Below are 17711 nucleotides of genomic sequence, written 5' to 3' on the forward strand. Positions count from 1 at the left end.
TTGTGTGTGAAAACACAACATATAGTATTTATTCTGAGCTGAGCACAGTTTTTAAAAATGCACATACAAGTAAAAAATATGCACACACAGCAAAGAAAGAATTAGATGGAACATTGGTGAAACCCAATTATTTCCTATTGTATACAGTAAAAGAAGCATTGCATTAGTTTAAAGCAACACTTGTCTATTGGAGAATTAGTCAATCAAAGAAAAAGTTAATACTAATTTGTAAGAATGCCCTGTAGTATAGTAGTATATAATTTCTTTTGTGCTCCAACTGTAGAAAACACATGAAACAAATCAGTGCGTTCAAATATTATTTTACAACATCTCTCGAGTTTCTGCCACTGCCATCTCTTTCATCAACAAAGCCAGGACTTTTCTGTAGGTGTCTAATACCATTTGAGCAGAAGGCCTTTCAGATGGGTTAGCTTTACCACACTCAGAGTGGATGTCAAACAGATGGAACCTAACAATGTCACTTCCTTTCACATGACCCAAAAGGTGATCAATCACTGCTGGAATCTTCCAAATATCGGTTTTCTCATCATATGAAGGCATTAAGTCATCTGAAAATTCAATATTTGGCCCATATGGCCATAGCTGTTCAGGGGCAACAAAATGTCCAGTTATTTCCCTTTGGCCACACTTGACCAAGATGCCCTTTTCCTTGTCCACTACAGGCAAAGCATCCAGATCATTAGCTACCACATGAAAGTCACTTGTCAGCATGTATTGAGACAGTGCCTTGTCCAGATCATTGGAATCACACATGATCAAGGTGCCATGGGGACTATTGTGAAGATAATTAATGATGCTCACATACTCGATTGCAAGTTTAAGGCGATTTTGCCATGTGTTGAAGCCTTGGTATTTAGGAAAGCTAAATGTTTCATCCAAGTCTTTCAGAGAGCCAAGGGGGTGATATTCAGTCAGTATGCTAAATGTCTCTTTACAATATCCAACAAGAACCACAACATATCTGCTTTGCATTGATTGCAGCATCCTTAATCCGTGGAGGAAATCATCCTGCAGATCTAGCGATTTTAATTCTGAAAGTGCAACTTTCAAGCCTTTCCACTCAGACAAAAATACCTGCAATGAACAAGAGCCGAAAATCAACAAATCATAATACACATAAGAAACTCACTCTTTGTTTTGTCTGCTACACTCTAAAATCTTCTGCCAGGGTACAATAAGTGTGCTCTATTGTGTTGGAATTGCCCTGTATTACAAGTGGGTGGTATATTTCTTAGCCTCTTTCTTTATTTTTTTTGTATGGTTTTTTTTTTTTTTTTTAATTATTTGCCCTTTCTTCTGACTCTTTCCTGCTTTTCAATGGGGGTTACTTACACCGGCAGCCAAAAGGCTATTACTCTAGGAGTCTACAATTTTTATGTTATTGTTACTTTTTATTTAGACCTCTCATGTTTATATTCCAGTCTCTTATTCCTACTGGAGAGATGCTGAACAAAAAGCTAAAAAAGATATATGCCATTATTGCGCAGCAGTAGTCGTACCATATCATCCAAGCTATAACAGTCAGGTTGACAAAACAGTCAGCTTTAGGAACTTCAAGTAACAATGACTACTACTAATGTACATTAATATTTTGAAGAGAGTTTTGTAGTGTCAGTATAAATTTAAGCTCCATCTTATTTAAATTCAACCTGTATACAGCAAGTTGTAAATGTGATGTTGAAAATAATATCCCAAACATGTTTTGATATGCAGAAGCAATCCCAGTTTGTAATGGAATGAACTATAATAGCTGCCATTATATTGGTCACAGCTACTCTAAGTGTATATGTTCCTTTTGGCAAGTGAAGAAACTTACCTTTTTAACTGCTCCTTCACCAACAAGTTTTAGCTTTCTGACTTCTTTTTTAATGGTCTCACAAGTCAGCCACGGAGAGCAGTTTTTTATTGTTGCTATCTTAAAGTGTCCATAAGGACACAGGTTCACTTCAGAATGGCTGAATCGAGATGGTGCATACATTTGGTCAATATACATATACAGAAGGAAGTTAACTGAAACCACTGTGAACAGTAGCAATAGAAAGAGCACAAGTAGGCAATTCCAACTGCCACTTTTTCTGCAGACACTAGGTTTTCTCTCCATATTTGCTTAGCAACATATGTAACATCCTAGGGGGGAAAAAACACACACTATGTTACTTAGAAATGAAAATCAAAGATTCAAATAAGAACTAAGTTTTTACAGCTGTATTATAACACTTTATTATTAAATAAAATTAAATGTTTTACATTTAAAGAAATACATTTCAATAGTACTATTAATAGATATATGTTGCACAATCCTTTGAAGTATTTGGGCCAGAAAAATTAGAGAAGAATGTTATACAAGGCTGAAACTGCAAGCAGTCTTGTTTTTCTCAGTTATGCTACTTCACTCTGTAGCAATTTTGTCATTACGTGACTGGGACATCTGTTGTTTTTTGCTCTTCCCTTGAGTCGGCTATGATATGAGAAACTTTTAACTAATCAAAATATATATGCTATTGAAGTAGGCTTGGTTATTGATGTAGGTTATGTTTGTCACTATCTGACCCTTTCACTGGCTAGTTCCATTCCTTGCTTTTACGCTTCTAAATTACATTATCTTTCGTAAAAAGTATAATGCAACTAAAATGAATGTATGTTCCAATAACCTTTAAGGCTGATGATATTGAAGAGTTTTAGGTGCTACAGTGCAAGAAAAAAAGGGGCAACGGACTCTCTGTTTTAATACGTGCACCACCACCTAATTTACCAATATTTCTATTCTCACAGAAAACAAATACAGGTAATTAAGGGATTCATACATTGGCCAACTGCTTACAAATGGATATACACACAGCATAGTCACCTTTCTCTTATCACGTTTTTGATCAGGCCAAACTAGCAGAACTGGACCTGTGCCTCATCTTTTCTTCCTCCTCTGCTGATGCATCATGCACCTGGTAACATTGTGATATTATTCAGGTTGTGAATCTGAATTACAAAGAAGGTAGAGATAGTGTAACTTTTTCATTTTGCTTTACTACATAACATAAAACATTGTCACATGAAAACACAAATTTTCGGTTTCAATTGTTTGTAATAAAAATATGAGGTAGAACAAAATGTTGGAGTACAACGTATAAGTAAGTAAAATGAATCAAGCACTGTAGTTCTAAAACATAAGCAGCACCCCAGGACAACAAATACCTGCATTTACTATGTCATCTCTTTAAAAGGACACCTATAGTAAATAGATTGATGACGCATTATATGTCACCCAATGCAATAAAACCTTTTTGCAATACCAATAAAGGTTTTGTTGTATTGATTTTTTTATGTATTTATATTATTAGCCATATGTTATTAGAGGTGCTTTTTCCCTTCTATTAGTAGATACACTACAGTGTACAGTGAAAACCAGTACTGATAAAGATAGGCATTGGCTTCCACAGGTTACAGTGTGAGTGTGGTTAATGTATATATTTATGATTGTGGGTAGGTCTTTGTTTTGTACACTCTCTCCCTGGTGGGGATTAATAGGTTGTACATTGTATCCTCAGGCAGGCTTGAGAAAGGCAAGACTAAGCCCGAAACATTGTCTGTTTGACCTAATAAATTAAACTTTTTACTTTTGCAAAAAGGAAGTGCTGCAGCGCCGTATTGTCTACAATGTGGCCACACAAAGGCTTGGTGGTCCATACTTAAAATACTAATAAGAATACATTTTGCACCAGGGTGGGCAAAGCCACCTGTGTATCCTATTGGTCCCAACCTTTACCATCCCATAGTTCTCCTTGAAGGTCCCCAGAGTCACAGACATATAACTACACCAATCCCAGCAATATTAATCTTCCCTGCAAAGCTACCAACCTGCCAGCATGTTAACTCCCTCCTACAAAGTAACAGGATTAATTTGTCCCCATATCCACCATCTACCAGACCACAAGAGGACATGGTCCCTCTGCAGCCAGCTTTAGAAACTGATCCCTGCAGTATCAATATGAATGTTGCCTATACCATAAGAGATGCACGGCCAATCCTGTAAACCACAATCAAACTGCACACACTTATGTTCTTGGATCAGTTAACATGTATACTGGCTGCCTAGGGGTCATAGGTCTGGAGTAAAGTTTGCTCCAGGTCTGGACTGAGAATTAAAATAAGCCCTGGCATTTCAGGTAAACAGAGGCCCAATCAGCCCACACAGAGGCCCAAATATCCCCATAAATACAGACTTTCTATGGCACCATAAAGCAGCCCCTCTGGCATTTGCCAGAACCCACAGATTGCCAGTCCAGACCTGTTTGCTCACCTTAATGCAACATACATCTCCTGGACTGTTTCTGACTGACCAAAAGTATTAACCCGGCAGAACCTGTGGACATATTCCTTGTCAGTTCTGGACAGTTCTAAATAGAAAAAAAACTGTCCATTTGACATATGCGCAGGTTCGGTGCAGCAGGGAAATACCCAAGCAGAAATGTGCTTTCTAGATCATTTTGATTTTTTTTTTTTTTTACCTCGGTTGTTTATCCTTATTGACCAGTCAAATCAATGCACAGAGCTGTCAACCCAGAGAACAGCGCGCCGAATTTATTTCGGACGTCACCGGAAGACACTGAAGCACGGTCGTCGCCAGAGGGACGCCATTGCACATGCGCATTCGGCCGCCTGAAGCCGCTGATTGCTCGGTGCGCTTGCGCATACGTACGAATGACGTCACCGAATTTCGCAGAGAATCTGTATACTGGTATAGGCTGCTGGGAGAGTAGGTGGATTCTGCTGTTTCCGACTAGTTGTTACGCCTGTGCATAGAAGTACTTTTACGACTGAGAAAAATGGATTTAGAATGAGAGTAGGGGCTGGGCAGAAACACTAAGCAAATACAAAATTGTGACCAGTTAGATACACTCGTTGTACAATACACACAAAATGTTCATCTGGGTATGAGGTCATTGTAGGGTGTGGGGCTGAATCGTACCAGGCAGATTGAGAGAGAGAATTTGTACACAAATCCCAGAGCTGGAAAGCAGAGAGGAAGTCAGGAGACGACGGCTAAGGCGAAAGAAGAGGTGGAAAACCCCAAATAGTCAAGCTGGGGGCAGCAGCCCTGACTACTTGTATTTGTACATGATGAGGTCGATATTCTCCCCTTGCGCTTCTACCCACTGGTTTCTTCTAGTCTTTGCCCTGTGCATGATTCTGCTGGGTACCTGCGCCAGTTCTTTCATAAACCTACCTACAGAAAGTAAGTGGCCAATGTAGTGAGCTCGCATCCCTGAATAGTTTCATTAATATAGTTGTACCACATTGCACTGACGTTTAGTATTATTAGTTACTGTATTTATTTCTATTTGAAAGGCAATCTCCAACCGAAAACTTTTTTTGCATAATGAAATTTCTAAGCAATTTTCTAGTATACATGTATTACAATGTCTTGTGACTGATTTTAAAATTATTTGTACGGTAAGTAGTATTTGTTTATATTCATTGTACTGTTGCTTCCTGAAACAATGTAGCAGAAGCTGATTACCCGTCCTGGAGAACTGAGGGTTGCTACATTGCTTTGTTTTTAATAAATTGCTTTTAATTGCAACTACATTTGAATTAGAAATAAAACCATTGGAAATGTTTATTTAAACGTATATGGAAAAGTTGCTTAGAATTTCATTTTCATTTTCTCTTCATTATACAGAAAACTGTTTTTGAATGGCTTTCCCCATTAATGATGTAAAGACACCAAAGCTATTCAGTACTTTGCAAGTATTTTGAAAATATATTTTGTTTTGTCTCCCTCTCTCTCTTTATCACCTAAATATGTTCAGTGATTACAAAATTATCCAGATATTTATCCATTTGTGACAGTTATGTTACTTTATAAAATGTTCATGACCCAATATGTGGGTCTTGGCTGTGCCAAGTTTGTAAAGGCTTCTTTCATATAAACCATGGTCAAACTCCCATAAATTATTATAAATAGTCTAGCAGCAGGGCCAGATTTACATAGCAGGCACCCCTATGCCCACTGCTGTTTGTCGCCCTGTCCTCTCCCCTTTATTCCTGCAAATTTCATCATTTGGACAAGAGCAATGGGGATTGGCGCATGGGAATTTTTGTCTCGAGCGCATCCCCAGTGTTTTTGAACCAATGTGGGTGTGCTTGGGCAGCATGCAGCCTCGCCTAGGTGGCTTTTCCACAAATCTTGGGCCTGTCTAGCAGGCAAATATCAAAATGCATTTACGTGCAATAGACAAGGTGCATACGTTTATGATCAAAGTCCAAATTTACTGACTAAGAATGATGTTCATGAGTTCATTAAATGATGAGGGTCATTTGGGAATCACTTGCAACCCCTGCTTGCTGCATTCTGCACTGTCGGATTAAATATTTGAGTGAAGAAAACAGCATTGTGAGTTGCTCTTAGCCCTGTTCTTAGCAAGTGGTTAACAGGAATTGTTCAGTGTTAAAATAAAAACTGGGTAAATAGATAGGCTGTGCAAAATAAAAAAATGTTTCTAATATAGTTAGTTAGCCAAATATGTAATGTATAAAGACTGGATGTCTAACATAACAGAAAATAGCCAAACTTCCTGCTTTTCAACTCTCTTGGTTTCCACTGACTGGTTACCAGTCAGTAACCAATCAGAGACTTGAGGAGGGCCACATGGGCCATATCTGTTGCTTTTGAATCTGATCTGAATGCTGAAGATCAATTGCAAACTCACTGAACAGATATGTACCATGTGGCCCCCCCTTCAAGTCGTTGACTAGCTCAGCGTTATAGAGCTGAAAAGCAGGAAGTAGTGTTCTGGCTATTATGTTACACATCCAGTCAATCCAGCCTTTATTCATTACATTTTTGGCTAACTATATTAGAAACATTTTTTATTTTGCACAGCCTATCTAATTACACAGTTTTTATTTTCACGCTGAACTATTCCTTTAACCTCTGAATGTCATACAAGGTATGGGGCAGGAGGGGGGGCACTGGTGTGCATCCCCAACCTGCTCCTCTTGAAACACAGAAGAGAGGCCTGTGGCTCTTTGCACAATGCCCCACACAGTGAGCAAAGTGCAACAAAGAGGCCAATTGCGAGTGAGCCCTGGTGTTTTTCTGTGCATAAAGTGTCTGCCGACTGATCTGTCGAATGAACAATCCTATTCCAAGATAGAAGTGTTCATAATAAGGATAAATGATGCTAAATGCAAGAAATTGGTCTTACAATCATTGATTGACTATGCAATAATGTCTCTGCATGTATGAGTGCATTGAGAATTAAATGCTGCTTTTCTTCTGATTTACTAAGCCAAACTTTAGCAGTACAGGACCTGTGCACACCCAGAGCAGAAGTAAGGATCTAGGTGACCGAAAACAAGATGGGGGCACGGCATGCACTAGTACCTTTGGCACAAACAGCAACCCAGGGTCTGAAGCTAGCAATTATATTCACTGGGGACGCTTAAAATATTAGCACCCTCAAAGATTATGCCTTTCCTTGCACTTTAAATGTTCTTTTGCAGTATTAGGTGCATTGCTAACATTCATGCCACTTCGAAGGTGATCAATAAATTCTAAATGCTGACCTCTGTTCCACGTACCTGCACTCAAGCAGAAGCTGTACAGTGCAGATAAACTGACCTAGGGAAAGAAACAGGTCTGCTATTCTCAGCCTGTGGAAAAAACGCAGTGCCCTCAGCCTTAAGATTGCATAGAATAAAGGTAATGTAACTAGCAGAGAGTAAGCAGCTGCTAATGGAAGTGCTGCCTTTCTCCTGACTTACATGTACCTGCCAATACTCATATTTATACTGCACTCTCACTATTGTTTAATCACAATGCTTATAAGTGAAAGAAAATGAATTATCATTCGAAGGTTAGATGCAGATCAGGGCTAGTGAATATTATATTGTGGTTGACAGTGCTGCTTTTCACTTTATAATAATTGGCTTGGGTTACAAATAGGCCTGGACTGGGCTTCAAAATATGCCCTGGCATTTCAAGTTACCAGAGGCCCAAACAGCCCCCACAAGCCAAATACTGTAAATAGAAACTATGGCATCTTATGGCACTCCTGGCATTTGCCATAGTCTACAGATTGCTAGTCAGGACCTGGTTGCAAGTAAATACTGCAATTCACTGTGATTTTTAGGTTATCATTGTGTAATATGCTGGTAATACCTTTAACCATTTCTCTGCTGATGTATGGTGCTGGAAATGACTGGCAATGTACAACTGTCTGCCTGGAATTGAGAGGTGCTAAAACATACTACAGGTATGGGACCTGTTATCCAGAATGATTGGGATCTGGGGTTTTCAGGATAATGGATCTTTCCATAAATTGGATTTCATGTCTTGATTGTACTAGAAACCCATTTAAACATTAAATAAACATAATAGGCTGATTCTGTTTCCAATAAGAATTAATTATATCTTAGTTTGGATTATGTACAAGGTACTGTTTTATTATTACAGAGAAAAGGAACATTTTTGATTATTTAGATAAAATGAAGTATATGGAAGACAGCCTTTCCATAATTCTGAGCTTTCTGGATAACGAGTTTCTGGATAACAGATCCCATGCCCGTACATGCTAACAGAGGGTCCCTAAACCCATGGATATGTTATGCCCCCTTTTGTTGCACTTGCCATATAAATGTGCAATCCACCATGCACCTATAAAAAAAATTCTCCCCACTTTGAGCAAGAGCTAAAGTCACAGACCTTTAACCCTGACTAGTTCAAAAGTAAAATGACTAAAACTCATTTAGGCTACTTTACCTAAGATATACCTTTGTTATACCGCATCCATGTTCTTTCAGTTTATACTTCACAGCACTTGGGGTTGGAAATGTAGTAACTAGTGCAAAGTTTGCTCCAGGTCTAATAACTCATACATAGCAACCATCCAGCTGTCCCTCCAAGCAAACACAAATTCTACTGCCTATGGATCTGGCACACATTTGCTGAAATATTCATTACATGCTAATACAGTCTTGTTTCTTCTATGTACTGAACAAAGAGCAGTGTTTATATTTGTTCTAATATAAAATTGTATGGTTACTTAATTTCTTGTAAATTGTATTGTTTTCAAATGTTTTTCAGGGCTGTGCGAAGAGCATTTTTGTCCAAATGCCACTGTTTGTGAGTCAATTCAGATCATGAGAGCCTGACTGTAAACATTTGCACTTGCAAAGAAAGCATGTTGCATAATTCTTTTCCACGTGTTCTGCTTTCTGATTAAAATATCAACATCCTCTTTTTAATGATTTTTTTTTTAAATATACTTATGAAAGAATCTCTTTTACCTACCTATGAAAGTGTCCTTAGCAGTTGTCAGTTTAGTTACTCAAGAAAGCACTCAGCATAGAAGATATAAAAATGTATTAAATTTCAAAAGACATTGACACGTTTTGATGCACCTGTGTCCTTTCGTCAGGATGTAAAACAGGAAGTGAAAACACAACTTAAAAACCCACACACCTTATTGTTTCACACCCACCATTAATTAATTTAATTAATTAATTTTTAAAGAAAATATTTAGTGGTTTATTTAAAATCAGATGTCATTAAATCTGAGCAGTTGTGGAGGCAAGAAATGTAGTGAGCAATTATTGGTTGTTAATGTGGAAGAGCAGCAGTCCACTGATTCAGTAACATTAGAGGTGGATAGGAACATGTGCTCTAGGCATTAGAAATTTCTTATTGGCAGAGGAGAGAGTGCTCAGAAAGGCACTGGGGAGGTGGAATGAAGGAGAGAAGGAATGACAGAAGGTCTTACGTGTGTTTTTGCCACATATTTGTACTGCTGGTAGTAATATTCATATGCATGAAGGGAAGACTCCATGATTTTGGCTTAGGTGTGAATATGAAAAATGACATAATTTGGGTCACATGGCAGTTATCTTTGAGTCATTATATCAGTATTGTGATTGTGTTTTTATTAAAAAAAACAAACAAACGTCATAGCGGAAACTAATTTAATTGTGTATATTTCTCAACAGATGTCTTTAGAAGACCATCTAATTTGAAGATGGATCAGGCATTGCTACTTATTAACAATGCTTTACATCATGAGGGATTTGTTGTCTACTGGAGATCTGACCAGTGCTACCAGGTAAAATAATGTGCAAAATTCATAAACATAGTAAATATGTGTTTGTTTGCTGAGTATAAACTCTTTAAAGCAAGTGATGACAACAAAATGTGATGAACAGGAAGAGACCTTTTTTTTTTTTTTGCTTTTTTTTTTAAAGTTATTTAGCTTTTCATTCAGCATCTCTCCAATTTGCATTTTTAGCAATCTGGTTGCTAGGGTCCAAATTACCCTAGCAACCATACATTGATTTGAATAAGATACTGGAATATGAATAGGAGAGTGACCCCCCATTTGAAAGTTGTAAAGCGTCAGAAGAAGTCAAATAGTTTAAATCAAACTTTAAACAAATAAATAATGAAGACCAATTGAAAAGTTGCTTAGAATTGGCCATTCTATAACATACTAAAAGTTAACTTAAAGATGAACCACCCATTAAAATCTACCTAACGTTCATTGCAGCAGGGGTTTGTTTTTTTCAGTTTATCTTCCTAATAATATTTTTGTAAAACGTCTGTTTATATTGCCTTTTGACAGTGCCTGTATCAGACTTTAGTAAGAATCGGGGCAACCGAGGAAAATGGAAACCAAGTAGCTACAGTTATTGAAACTCAGCATCCCGTTACTCTAATATTGAATGACACTTCAGGACAAAAGGAACTCTGCCAGTGAGGTTTTTTTTTGTATTAAGAATCTCTGCTTACATAGTCTGATTTTGCTATACAAAAATTCACTTTTAACTTTTAGTTGCAGATGCAATAATACAGGTATGGGACCTGTTATCTGGAATACTGACACCAGGTGTTTTACGGATAAGGGGGTCTTTTCATAATCTGCATACCTTAAAGGAGAACTAAACCCCTTGCTAATAAAAACCCCTACCTGCTCCCCCCCCCCACACTGGGGTTACCTGTAAATGCCCCATAGCCAGTAATTACCCCTTGTTGCAGAATCAGCGCAGCAGAGCTCACAGAGGCCACCTTCAGCGCTTCGGTAATCTTCAGTAAGTAAGCAACGTATTGGCGCATGTGCAATTGGAGCATTCTTCTGCTCCATGATGACTGCGCATACACCAAAAAATAACGAAGCTCCGGAAGAAGACCCAAAGATTACCGAAGTGCCGGAAGATGGTGCCCATGAGCTCCCCTGCACTGACTCTGCAACAAGGAGTAATTACAGGCTTGTTTTATTATTACAGAGAAAAATACAATAAATTTTTAAGGTGTGAATTATTTCATTAAAATGAAGTCTATGGGAGATGGCATTCCCTTAATTCAGAGCTTTCTGGATAACAGGAGGCTTAGAGTGGAACTGTTTTAATGTGAAAAATTCAGGCTGTGAAGTGACATCCTCCATAACCCCCATCTGAATGGTTGTGGCAGCTAAACTTTTCCCCAATATAGGGCAGGGATACACAGAGCGGATCATCCATTTTCCTCAACCTGAGTTTTGTATGCAGGCAGGGGGAAAGTGGATGTGCTCTTTTGTGCAGCCTCATTGACAGACAAAGTGTCGGTGTGGGTGACGATACACCAAACATTTTTACCCTTCTTTTACTTGAAGACTTGAGCATGCTCTGTGCATATAACAATCAGATGAGCTCTAAGCAGTGTTGTTTCACAGGAAAAGAAAAATTAAATGGGAGCATTAGTTGTAATGCTGACATTTCATACAGGCAATTTTGTGCAGTCTTTTTGAATAATGTTAGTTTAAATGAAGCCTTAAACCATATTTCATAACATTCCCAAATACAACTGAAGGTTATGTATTATTCTACTACGAAAACCCAAAGTACATTTATGAATAGACTCTCTGTACTCTACATGATTGTTTTGCATATGTAAAATACTGTTTTGCAAGTAAGAACTCTCCTACTTTTTTTGTTTAGATTAGAGTATCCTAAAAATGTTAATATTCTACTTTTATTGCAGAATGCACTATCACTTTAGGGAATTTGGTAACTATTCATTGTGGGTGAAGAACAACCTTTCTAGTAGTGATAATGTAACATGTGAAATAATTATTAACCAAAATCCTGCCTACAGTTACATACGTGAGTATCCTATTTTCAGCTGAATTTTCTTTCTGCACTTCACCTTTCCTGTCTAGACCTAGAACTGGCATATCCCACAAGCTGCAACCCTTGTTCCATACATGTTTTATACCCTGTTTTAGGTCCTTTATCAGAAGGAGATTGATGGGCATTTGAAGTATATAAAAAGTGTACTATAATTTGGATATTATATACACACACACACACACACTCAGTCTCTCTCTCTCTCTCTCTCTCCCTCTCCATATTTTCTTTTAGATGAGAGAATTATTGCCGGTTATCATTTAAACATACATTTTAGCATCTGGCATCAATTTGCAACAGACATAAGTGTTCAAACACTATATACTGTGTACTTATTTATGTCCATACTATGCATCTATTTATTCTTGATATTTCTTTTATAGCAATTCTCATTGCTGTCCTTATCTATATGGGCATTATTATAATTGTGTCTCTGGGAAAGTTTCTGTTAAGGTAAGCAACTCAATCAAGCAACACTGTAAATAATAATATACAGGGATGTGGAGTCGGTACATAAATCCTTCTACTCCAACTTTTCAATTTATGGTACCTCTGACTCCAACTCCAACACCTTTGTTTTTAAAGGAACAGTAACACCAAAAACTAAAAGTGTATCAAAGTTATTAAAATATAAAGTACTGTTAGCATGCACTGGTGTAAGCTGTGAGTGTGCTGCTTCAGAAAGACTACTATAGTTTATGTAAACAAGCTGCTGTGTAGCCATGGGGGAAGCCATTCCAGCTGGGAAAAAGAAGAAAAGGCACAGGTTTTATAGCACATAACAGATAAAACATCATTGTATCAGACACGGCTTATCTGTTATGTGCTATGTAACCTGTGCCTTTTCTTCTTTTTTCAGTTTGAATGGCTTCCCCCATGGCTACACAGCAGCTTATTTATATAAGCTATAGTAGTCTTTCTGACGCAAATACACAGATTTTACCAGTGCATGCTAAAAGTATATTATATGTTAATTACTATAAAACGCTGTTGCTGTTCCTAATGTATTTCCCATGCTGCTTGAAAGAAGTTAGATATACAATATACAAGGTATTTTATACATGCCAAAGCTCAAAATATAAACCACATCATTTGGTAATTCTAAACCAAAATCAAAGTTAAACTACATATTGGAAAAAATAAAACAATGTATATATTAATTGAACTTAGCATATAGCTGTAGAATAGTTGTTAAATACAATCAAAAATTAACTAAAGTATTGTCCTTATTAACAGAATTGATTCTGCCATATTCTCCTTCATAGAAGCTCTTAAATCTGATTTTGTGAATTTTCAGTGCTTGTATTTAAAGTTATTAGGAGTCGGAGATAAAATATTGTCTTTTTGCATAGTAAATAAAGTTTATAAATATGTATGCATGCAACTGCCAAAATAACAAAAAAATGCTTGACTTAAAGGGAAGGAAAGTGCCAAATGTTAGGCACCCCTAGTGATTATAATAGTTGGGACCTTCTACTTCTACTTTGTTCTGTTGCCCTGGAACAACATAGCCAAGCCCAATGAACTGATTGGAGAATTCCTGCACAAGGAACTGTTCAGATAATTGCAGGGGCTGGTATTAAATTGCAAGAGTGCTCATGGGAGTAAATTCTGTATATTTACTTTTTTATGATGATTCCTTTAAATTATACATTTGTCATTACTCTAGATCCCTTAATTCAAGATTCCTTTTATTCGTGTCATACACAGTTATACTTATAGTTGTAAGTACAACATGTATTGAAATGTACATCATCATTCCAAGACTGTGCTGTCTACACCATAAATACTTCCCATAAAAGAAGTATGAACAATAAAAATAAGACAATTAACAATACTAGTGCACTGTTACAACTAAACAATTTGTTGAATAACACACACCCGATGATCTTACAATGTTGGGCTTTTTTGTATGTTTGAGTTTTTATTTGAGGAAAGAATTTTAAGTAATAAATCACACACCTTTTTAATACATGCCCTTATTATTTTAAAACCCCACCCATAATTTGCTAAATTTTCTAAAAAAAATATATATTTTCAGACTTAATCTTGTCCGAAATTGGTTGTATAAAAAGATGAACCCCATTGAAACGGACCGTCTTGTTAATTCGGTGAGTTATTTTAAGGTATTTTGCCAAAAAGTAAAAATCTGACCTCAGTAAAGTAGTGCACTACATTTTTATTTTATTTTTATTAAATTTTACAACAAAGTGTTCTTATTTTTTTTATAATTAAATTAAATCTTTTGTTGTACAGCTGCAAATTATGTTGCTGCTTTATAAATACATAATTTTTAATAATGACAATAATAATTGTCCGTAAATAGTTTTATAATAGCTGCTTGACAAGAATATAATTAGGAAAAATGTAATAAAACTTAAGTATTTCACAAACATGTTTTGATAAAGTGATACTATTCCGCTGTTTTATCCAAACTGTAAAATTTTATTTTGTTCCCAATATCAGCTGTGAGATCTCTTTCCCAACACTTTTATTTTATCTTCTACTGTGTATAAAATTCTCCAATAAAGCAGCCTTTGGATACTATGATGTGACCCTCCTGCAGTTAGCAAAAACTCCTTACAACCTTAGATTATGCAAAAGATTTTCAACCTGTTTTTCTGGTGCGTGAACTTTCATGTAGTAGAGCAGCTGGGGGTGTGTGTTTTTATAGATCAGACCCCTATCCCTGTGCGACTGCGGGGTATGCCTCCTTTATAGTTGCACCAGTGTGTGAAATGCATTCAGAAGGAGGAGCTTGGCAACCATGTGGTACTAGGATGCACTCTTGTTTTTTGATATGGTATGACTTTTTGTAATCAATAGATGTTTTTATGTGTGAAACTGCTAACTTCAGAGCCTTGGCAGTGAATTGCACACATAATAGATGGCTTTTCTCTATCATTATTAATGATGTATGACTACTTCCACGCATTCAGTAAGTTATTATTCATTATGTTTAGTTCAAATTAAAATTAATATTTCTCTACCTGACGGATTACAATTTCAGGAACTGGGTTCCCCTAACAGGGCAGATCTCTCTTGCCAGGAAACATATTCAAGAGCTTGGAATCCTCCAGTTCAAAGACTTCGTTCACTGGACACTTTTAGAGGGTATCTATAAGAATAATCTTTTTTTGCATTTCTATTATTTTGTGATGTCATAAAGTTTATTTACTGTCTAATTTGGTGCAAATGCCTGATATGTATATTTGAAAATAGTTAAGGTTAACTTGGCGATTGAAAAAAAAAACTGTTTTATTCATTAGAAAAAAGTGAGTATGAAGTATTGTCATATTTCATAATGGACATTTTAGCTGTAGTTATGAATGTTTATTGTATGTCCTTCTTGTAGATAATTTTAAAAAATTCATCTTAACATAAATTTCTGCACATCCAGTTCTGTTAGTTCATGTACAATATTTAACACTTCAGTGTCTATGTATCCACTTACATCACACAGTTTCCTATGAAAGAATTGTATATATATTTTTACATCTAGGCTTGCTCTTACAATCATGGTTTTTGTCAATTACGGTGGAGGAAGCTATTGGTTCTTCAAACATCAGAGCTGGAATGGTAAGGTATTGTTTTGTTTCTTGTAAATTATTTTAAAAGCAGTGTACAAATTATGTTATAGCTCACAATTATGACAAAATGACATGTTGGTACTCGCTTTGCACTTTTAACACCTTACAACAAACATGTATTTTGTTTATCTCCAAAAAAGTGTTTGCTTATGGACATATCATTAAAAAAACAGCAACAAAAAGATTAATCAGTGGTTGTTAATTAGCCCCTGTGTTTTACCAGAAAATCACTCTTTACAAATGCATTTGTTTTGAAAATATTTTAGTCACAAGATTGTAATGTTAAAATTGTTATTGACAGTTTACCTCTCTTCGATCATTTTTTTCATTGTTTGGAAACCAATGGGAACTGGCCACCTTAAGAATATTGGTCTTGCTATACACTTTTAATAGCTTTTTTATTTTCATCTGAAAATATAAATATATATAAACACACACAGCATCAACATATACAAATAGGTTAATGGATAAAAATAAGCATTCCTGGGTCTTACAGAAACTACTTGAAAAAATGTTAGTCAACATTTTGGTCCCACACAGGGAACCTTTTAGCCTTTAACAGAACTTTTTTAAAGTATCAACTTAATATCAACTTTAATAATGAATTAAATGTTACATTAGCATTCGTGTTAAATACTACATGTTTCTTTATAGGTTTGACCATAGCAGATCTGGTTTTTCCATGGTAAGTATTTCATGTCCATATTCCAAGAATTTGCAATGCATCACTTGTAAAGGTCCCTTTGACTACTGCTCACCTGACATAGGAGAAAAAAAAAAACTAAATATTTTACTGTGTATGAGCTGGTCTTGGAAGGCTGTAGGGGAGTTCTTGTAAAGCAGTAAAGATGACAGCACATCACTCAGAGTTAAGGCATCCTGGGTAGAATTCAAATGATTTTATTCAATAACAAATTGGCACCCCAGTGAATTGCATTTTCCTAACCCAAACACCATAATTCACATTTTCCTTTACATGTAATTTTGTTTTATAGGTTTGTGTTTATTATGGGAACATCAATTTATCTTTCCTTGAATTCCATGCTACAAAAAGGCAGCTCCAAGTGGAATCTGTTTGGAAAAGTGTTGTGGAGGAGTGTTCAACTGTTTCTTATTGGTTTATTTGTGATAAATGAAAACTATTGCCGTGGTCCTTGTAAGTACAGTTCTTTATTGGATTATAAATCTGCTTATTTCCTGTGGTATACAGTGATTTATCATTGTATGTTGCAAAAAATAGACCTAAATATATATCTGTTTGCATGCCCTTGTCAATAAAAGTGGGCTCATAACTATTTTTATTTTGATAAACAAATACTACTATTCTGTCAGATCTTTTTAATATTTGATGTCCATAATGAAAAGTGTTTTCCTGGGCCATTTCAGCAGAACACAGTGGGTTAATCTCTATTGGCAGTAGGCAGATGCACTATGGGGGTGGAGCATGGCTGAAAGATGTGGGTTGCTGCTAGCTGCTGCTAACAAGGTATCTCAGGAAGCTTGGTGACAGACTACCTTTAGTGAACCATTATGGGGGAACCCATTTTTAACTCCATTCCAGAAAATCCCATATTTCATATACTGGCTTCAGAGGAAAATTAAATTTACATAACAGTTACAGATAGCAGGTTATTTTCTCTCCTTTGACCAATTACAAGGAGCAATTAATTCACCCCCACATACTACACTTTCAATATTTACAGCTGTGACATGCATTTAGGAAACAATTCAGAACCATATCTCTACCCCAGAGTCAAAACACCCTAGAGGATCAATTATGGGTCACTTCCAAGTATCTAGGGTTTATACGTAATTCATAAACTCCAAGGACTATATATTTACAACTTTCTCAAATACTGAGAAGCAATCATGAAATACATGGCGAATGAACTAGATCTACCACCAATTTCTTACATGAAGCAAATTCTTTTAGATGCCATAGAAGAT

General features: G+C 36.4%; 2 protein-coding genes across 4 annotated transcripts in view; one reads left to right on the plus strand and one right to left on the minus strand.

Moving 5' to 3' along the window:
* pomk.L (protein-O-mannose kinase L homeolog) lies at positions 1-4567 on the minus strand. Of its 2 annotated transcripts, none has more exon segments than NM_001095489.1 (4): positions 1-1095; positions 1838-2148; positions 2870-2994; positions 4524-4567. In NM_001095489.1, coding segments are annotated over 2 exon segments (1059 nt in total). In that variant the 5' UTR covers positions 2123-2148; positions 2870-2994; positions 4524-4567; the 3' UTR covers positions 1-321.
* Positions 4558-17711, plus strand: part of hgsnat.L (heparan-alpha-glucosaminide N-acetyltransferase L homeolog) — a 25907-nt gene continuing 12753 nt past the window's right edge. The window contains exons 1-10 of one of the 2 annotated variants that reach the window (XM_018254244.2): positions 4558-4771; positions 10006-10118; positions 10635-10765; positions 12029-12150; positions 12558-12627; positions 14216-14285; positions 15185-15288; positions 15677-15753; positions 16419-16449; positions 16760-16920. In XM_018254244.2, coding sequence (XP_018109733.1) covers positions 4558-4771; positions 10006-10118; positions 10635-10765; positions 12029-12150; positions 12558-12627; positions 14216-14285; positions 15185-15288; positions 15677-15753; positions 16419-16449; positions 16760-16920 — 1093 coding nt within the window. Of the gene's footprint in view, positions 5252-10005; positions 10119-10634; positions 10766-12028; positions 12151-12557; positions 12628-14215; positions 14286-15184; positions 15289-15676; positions 15754-16418; positions 16450-16759; positions 16921-17711 lie in introns of both variants that reach the window. The other variant, XM_018254246.2, reaches the window with a different exon arrangement.

The sequence above is a fragment of the Xenopus laevis genome, chromosome 1L, assembly GCF_017654675.1.
Source record: "Xenopus laevis strain J_2021 chromosome 1L, Xenopus_laevis_v10.1, whole genome shotgun sequence".
Lineage (NCBI taxonomy): Eukaryota > Metazoa > Chordata > Amphibia > Anura > Pipidae > Xenopus > Xenopus laevis.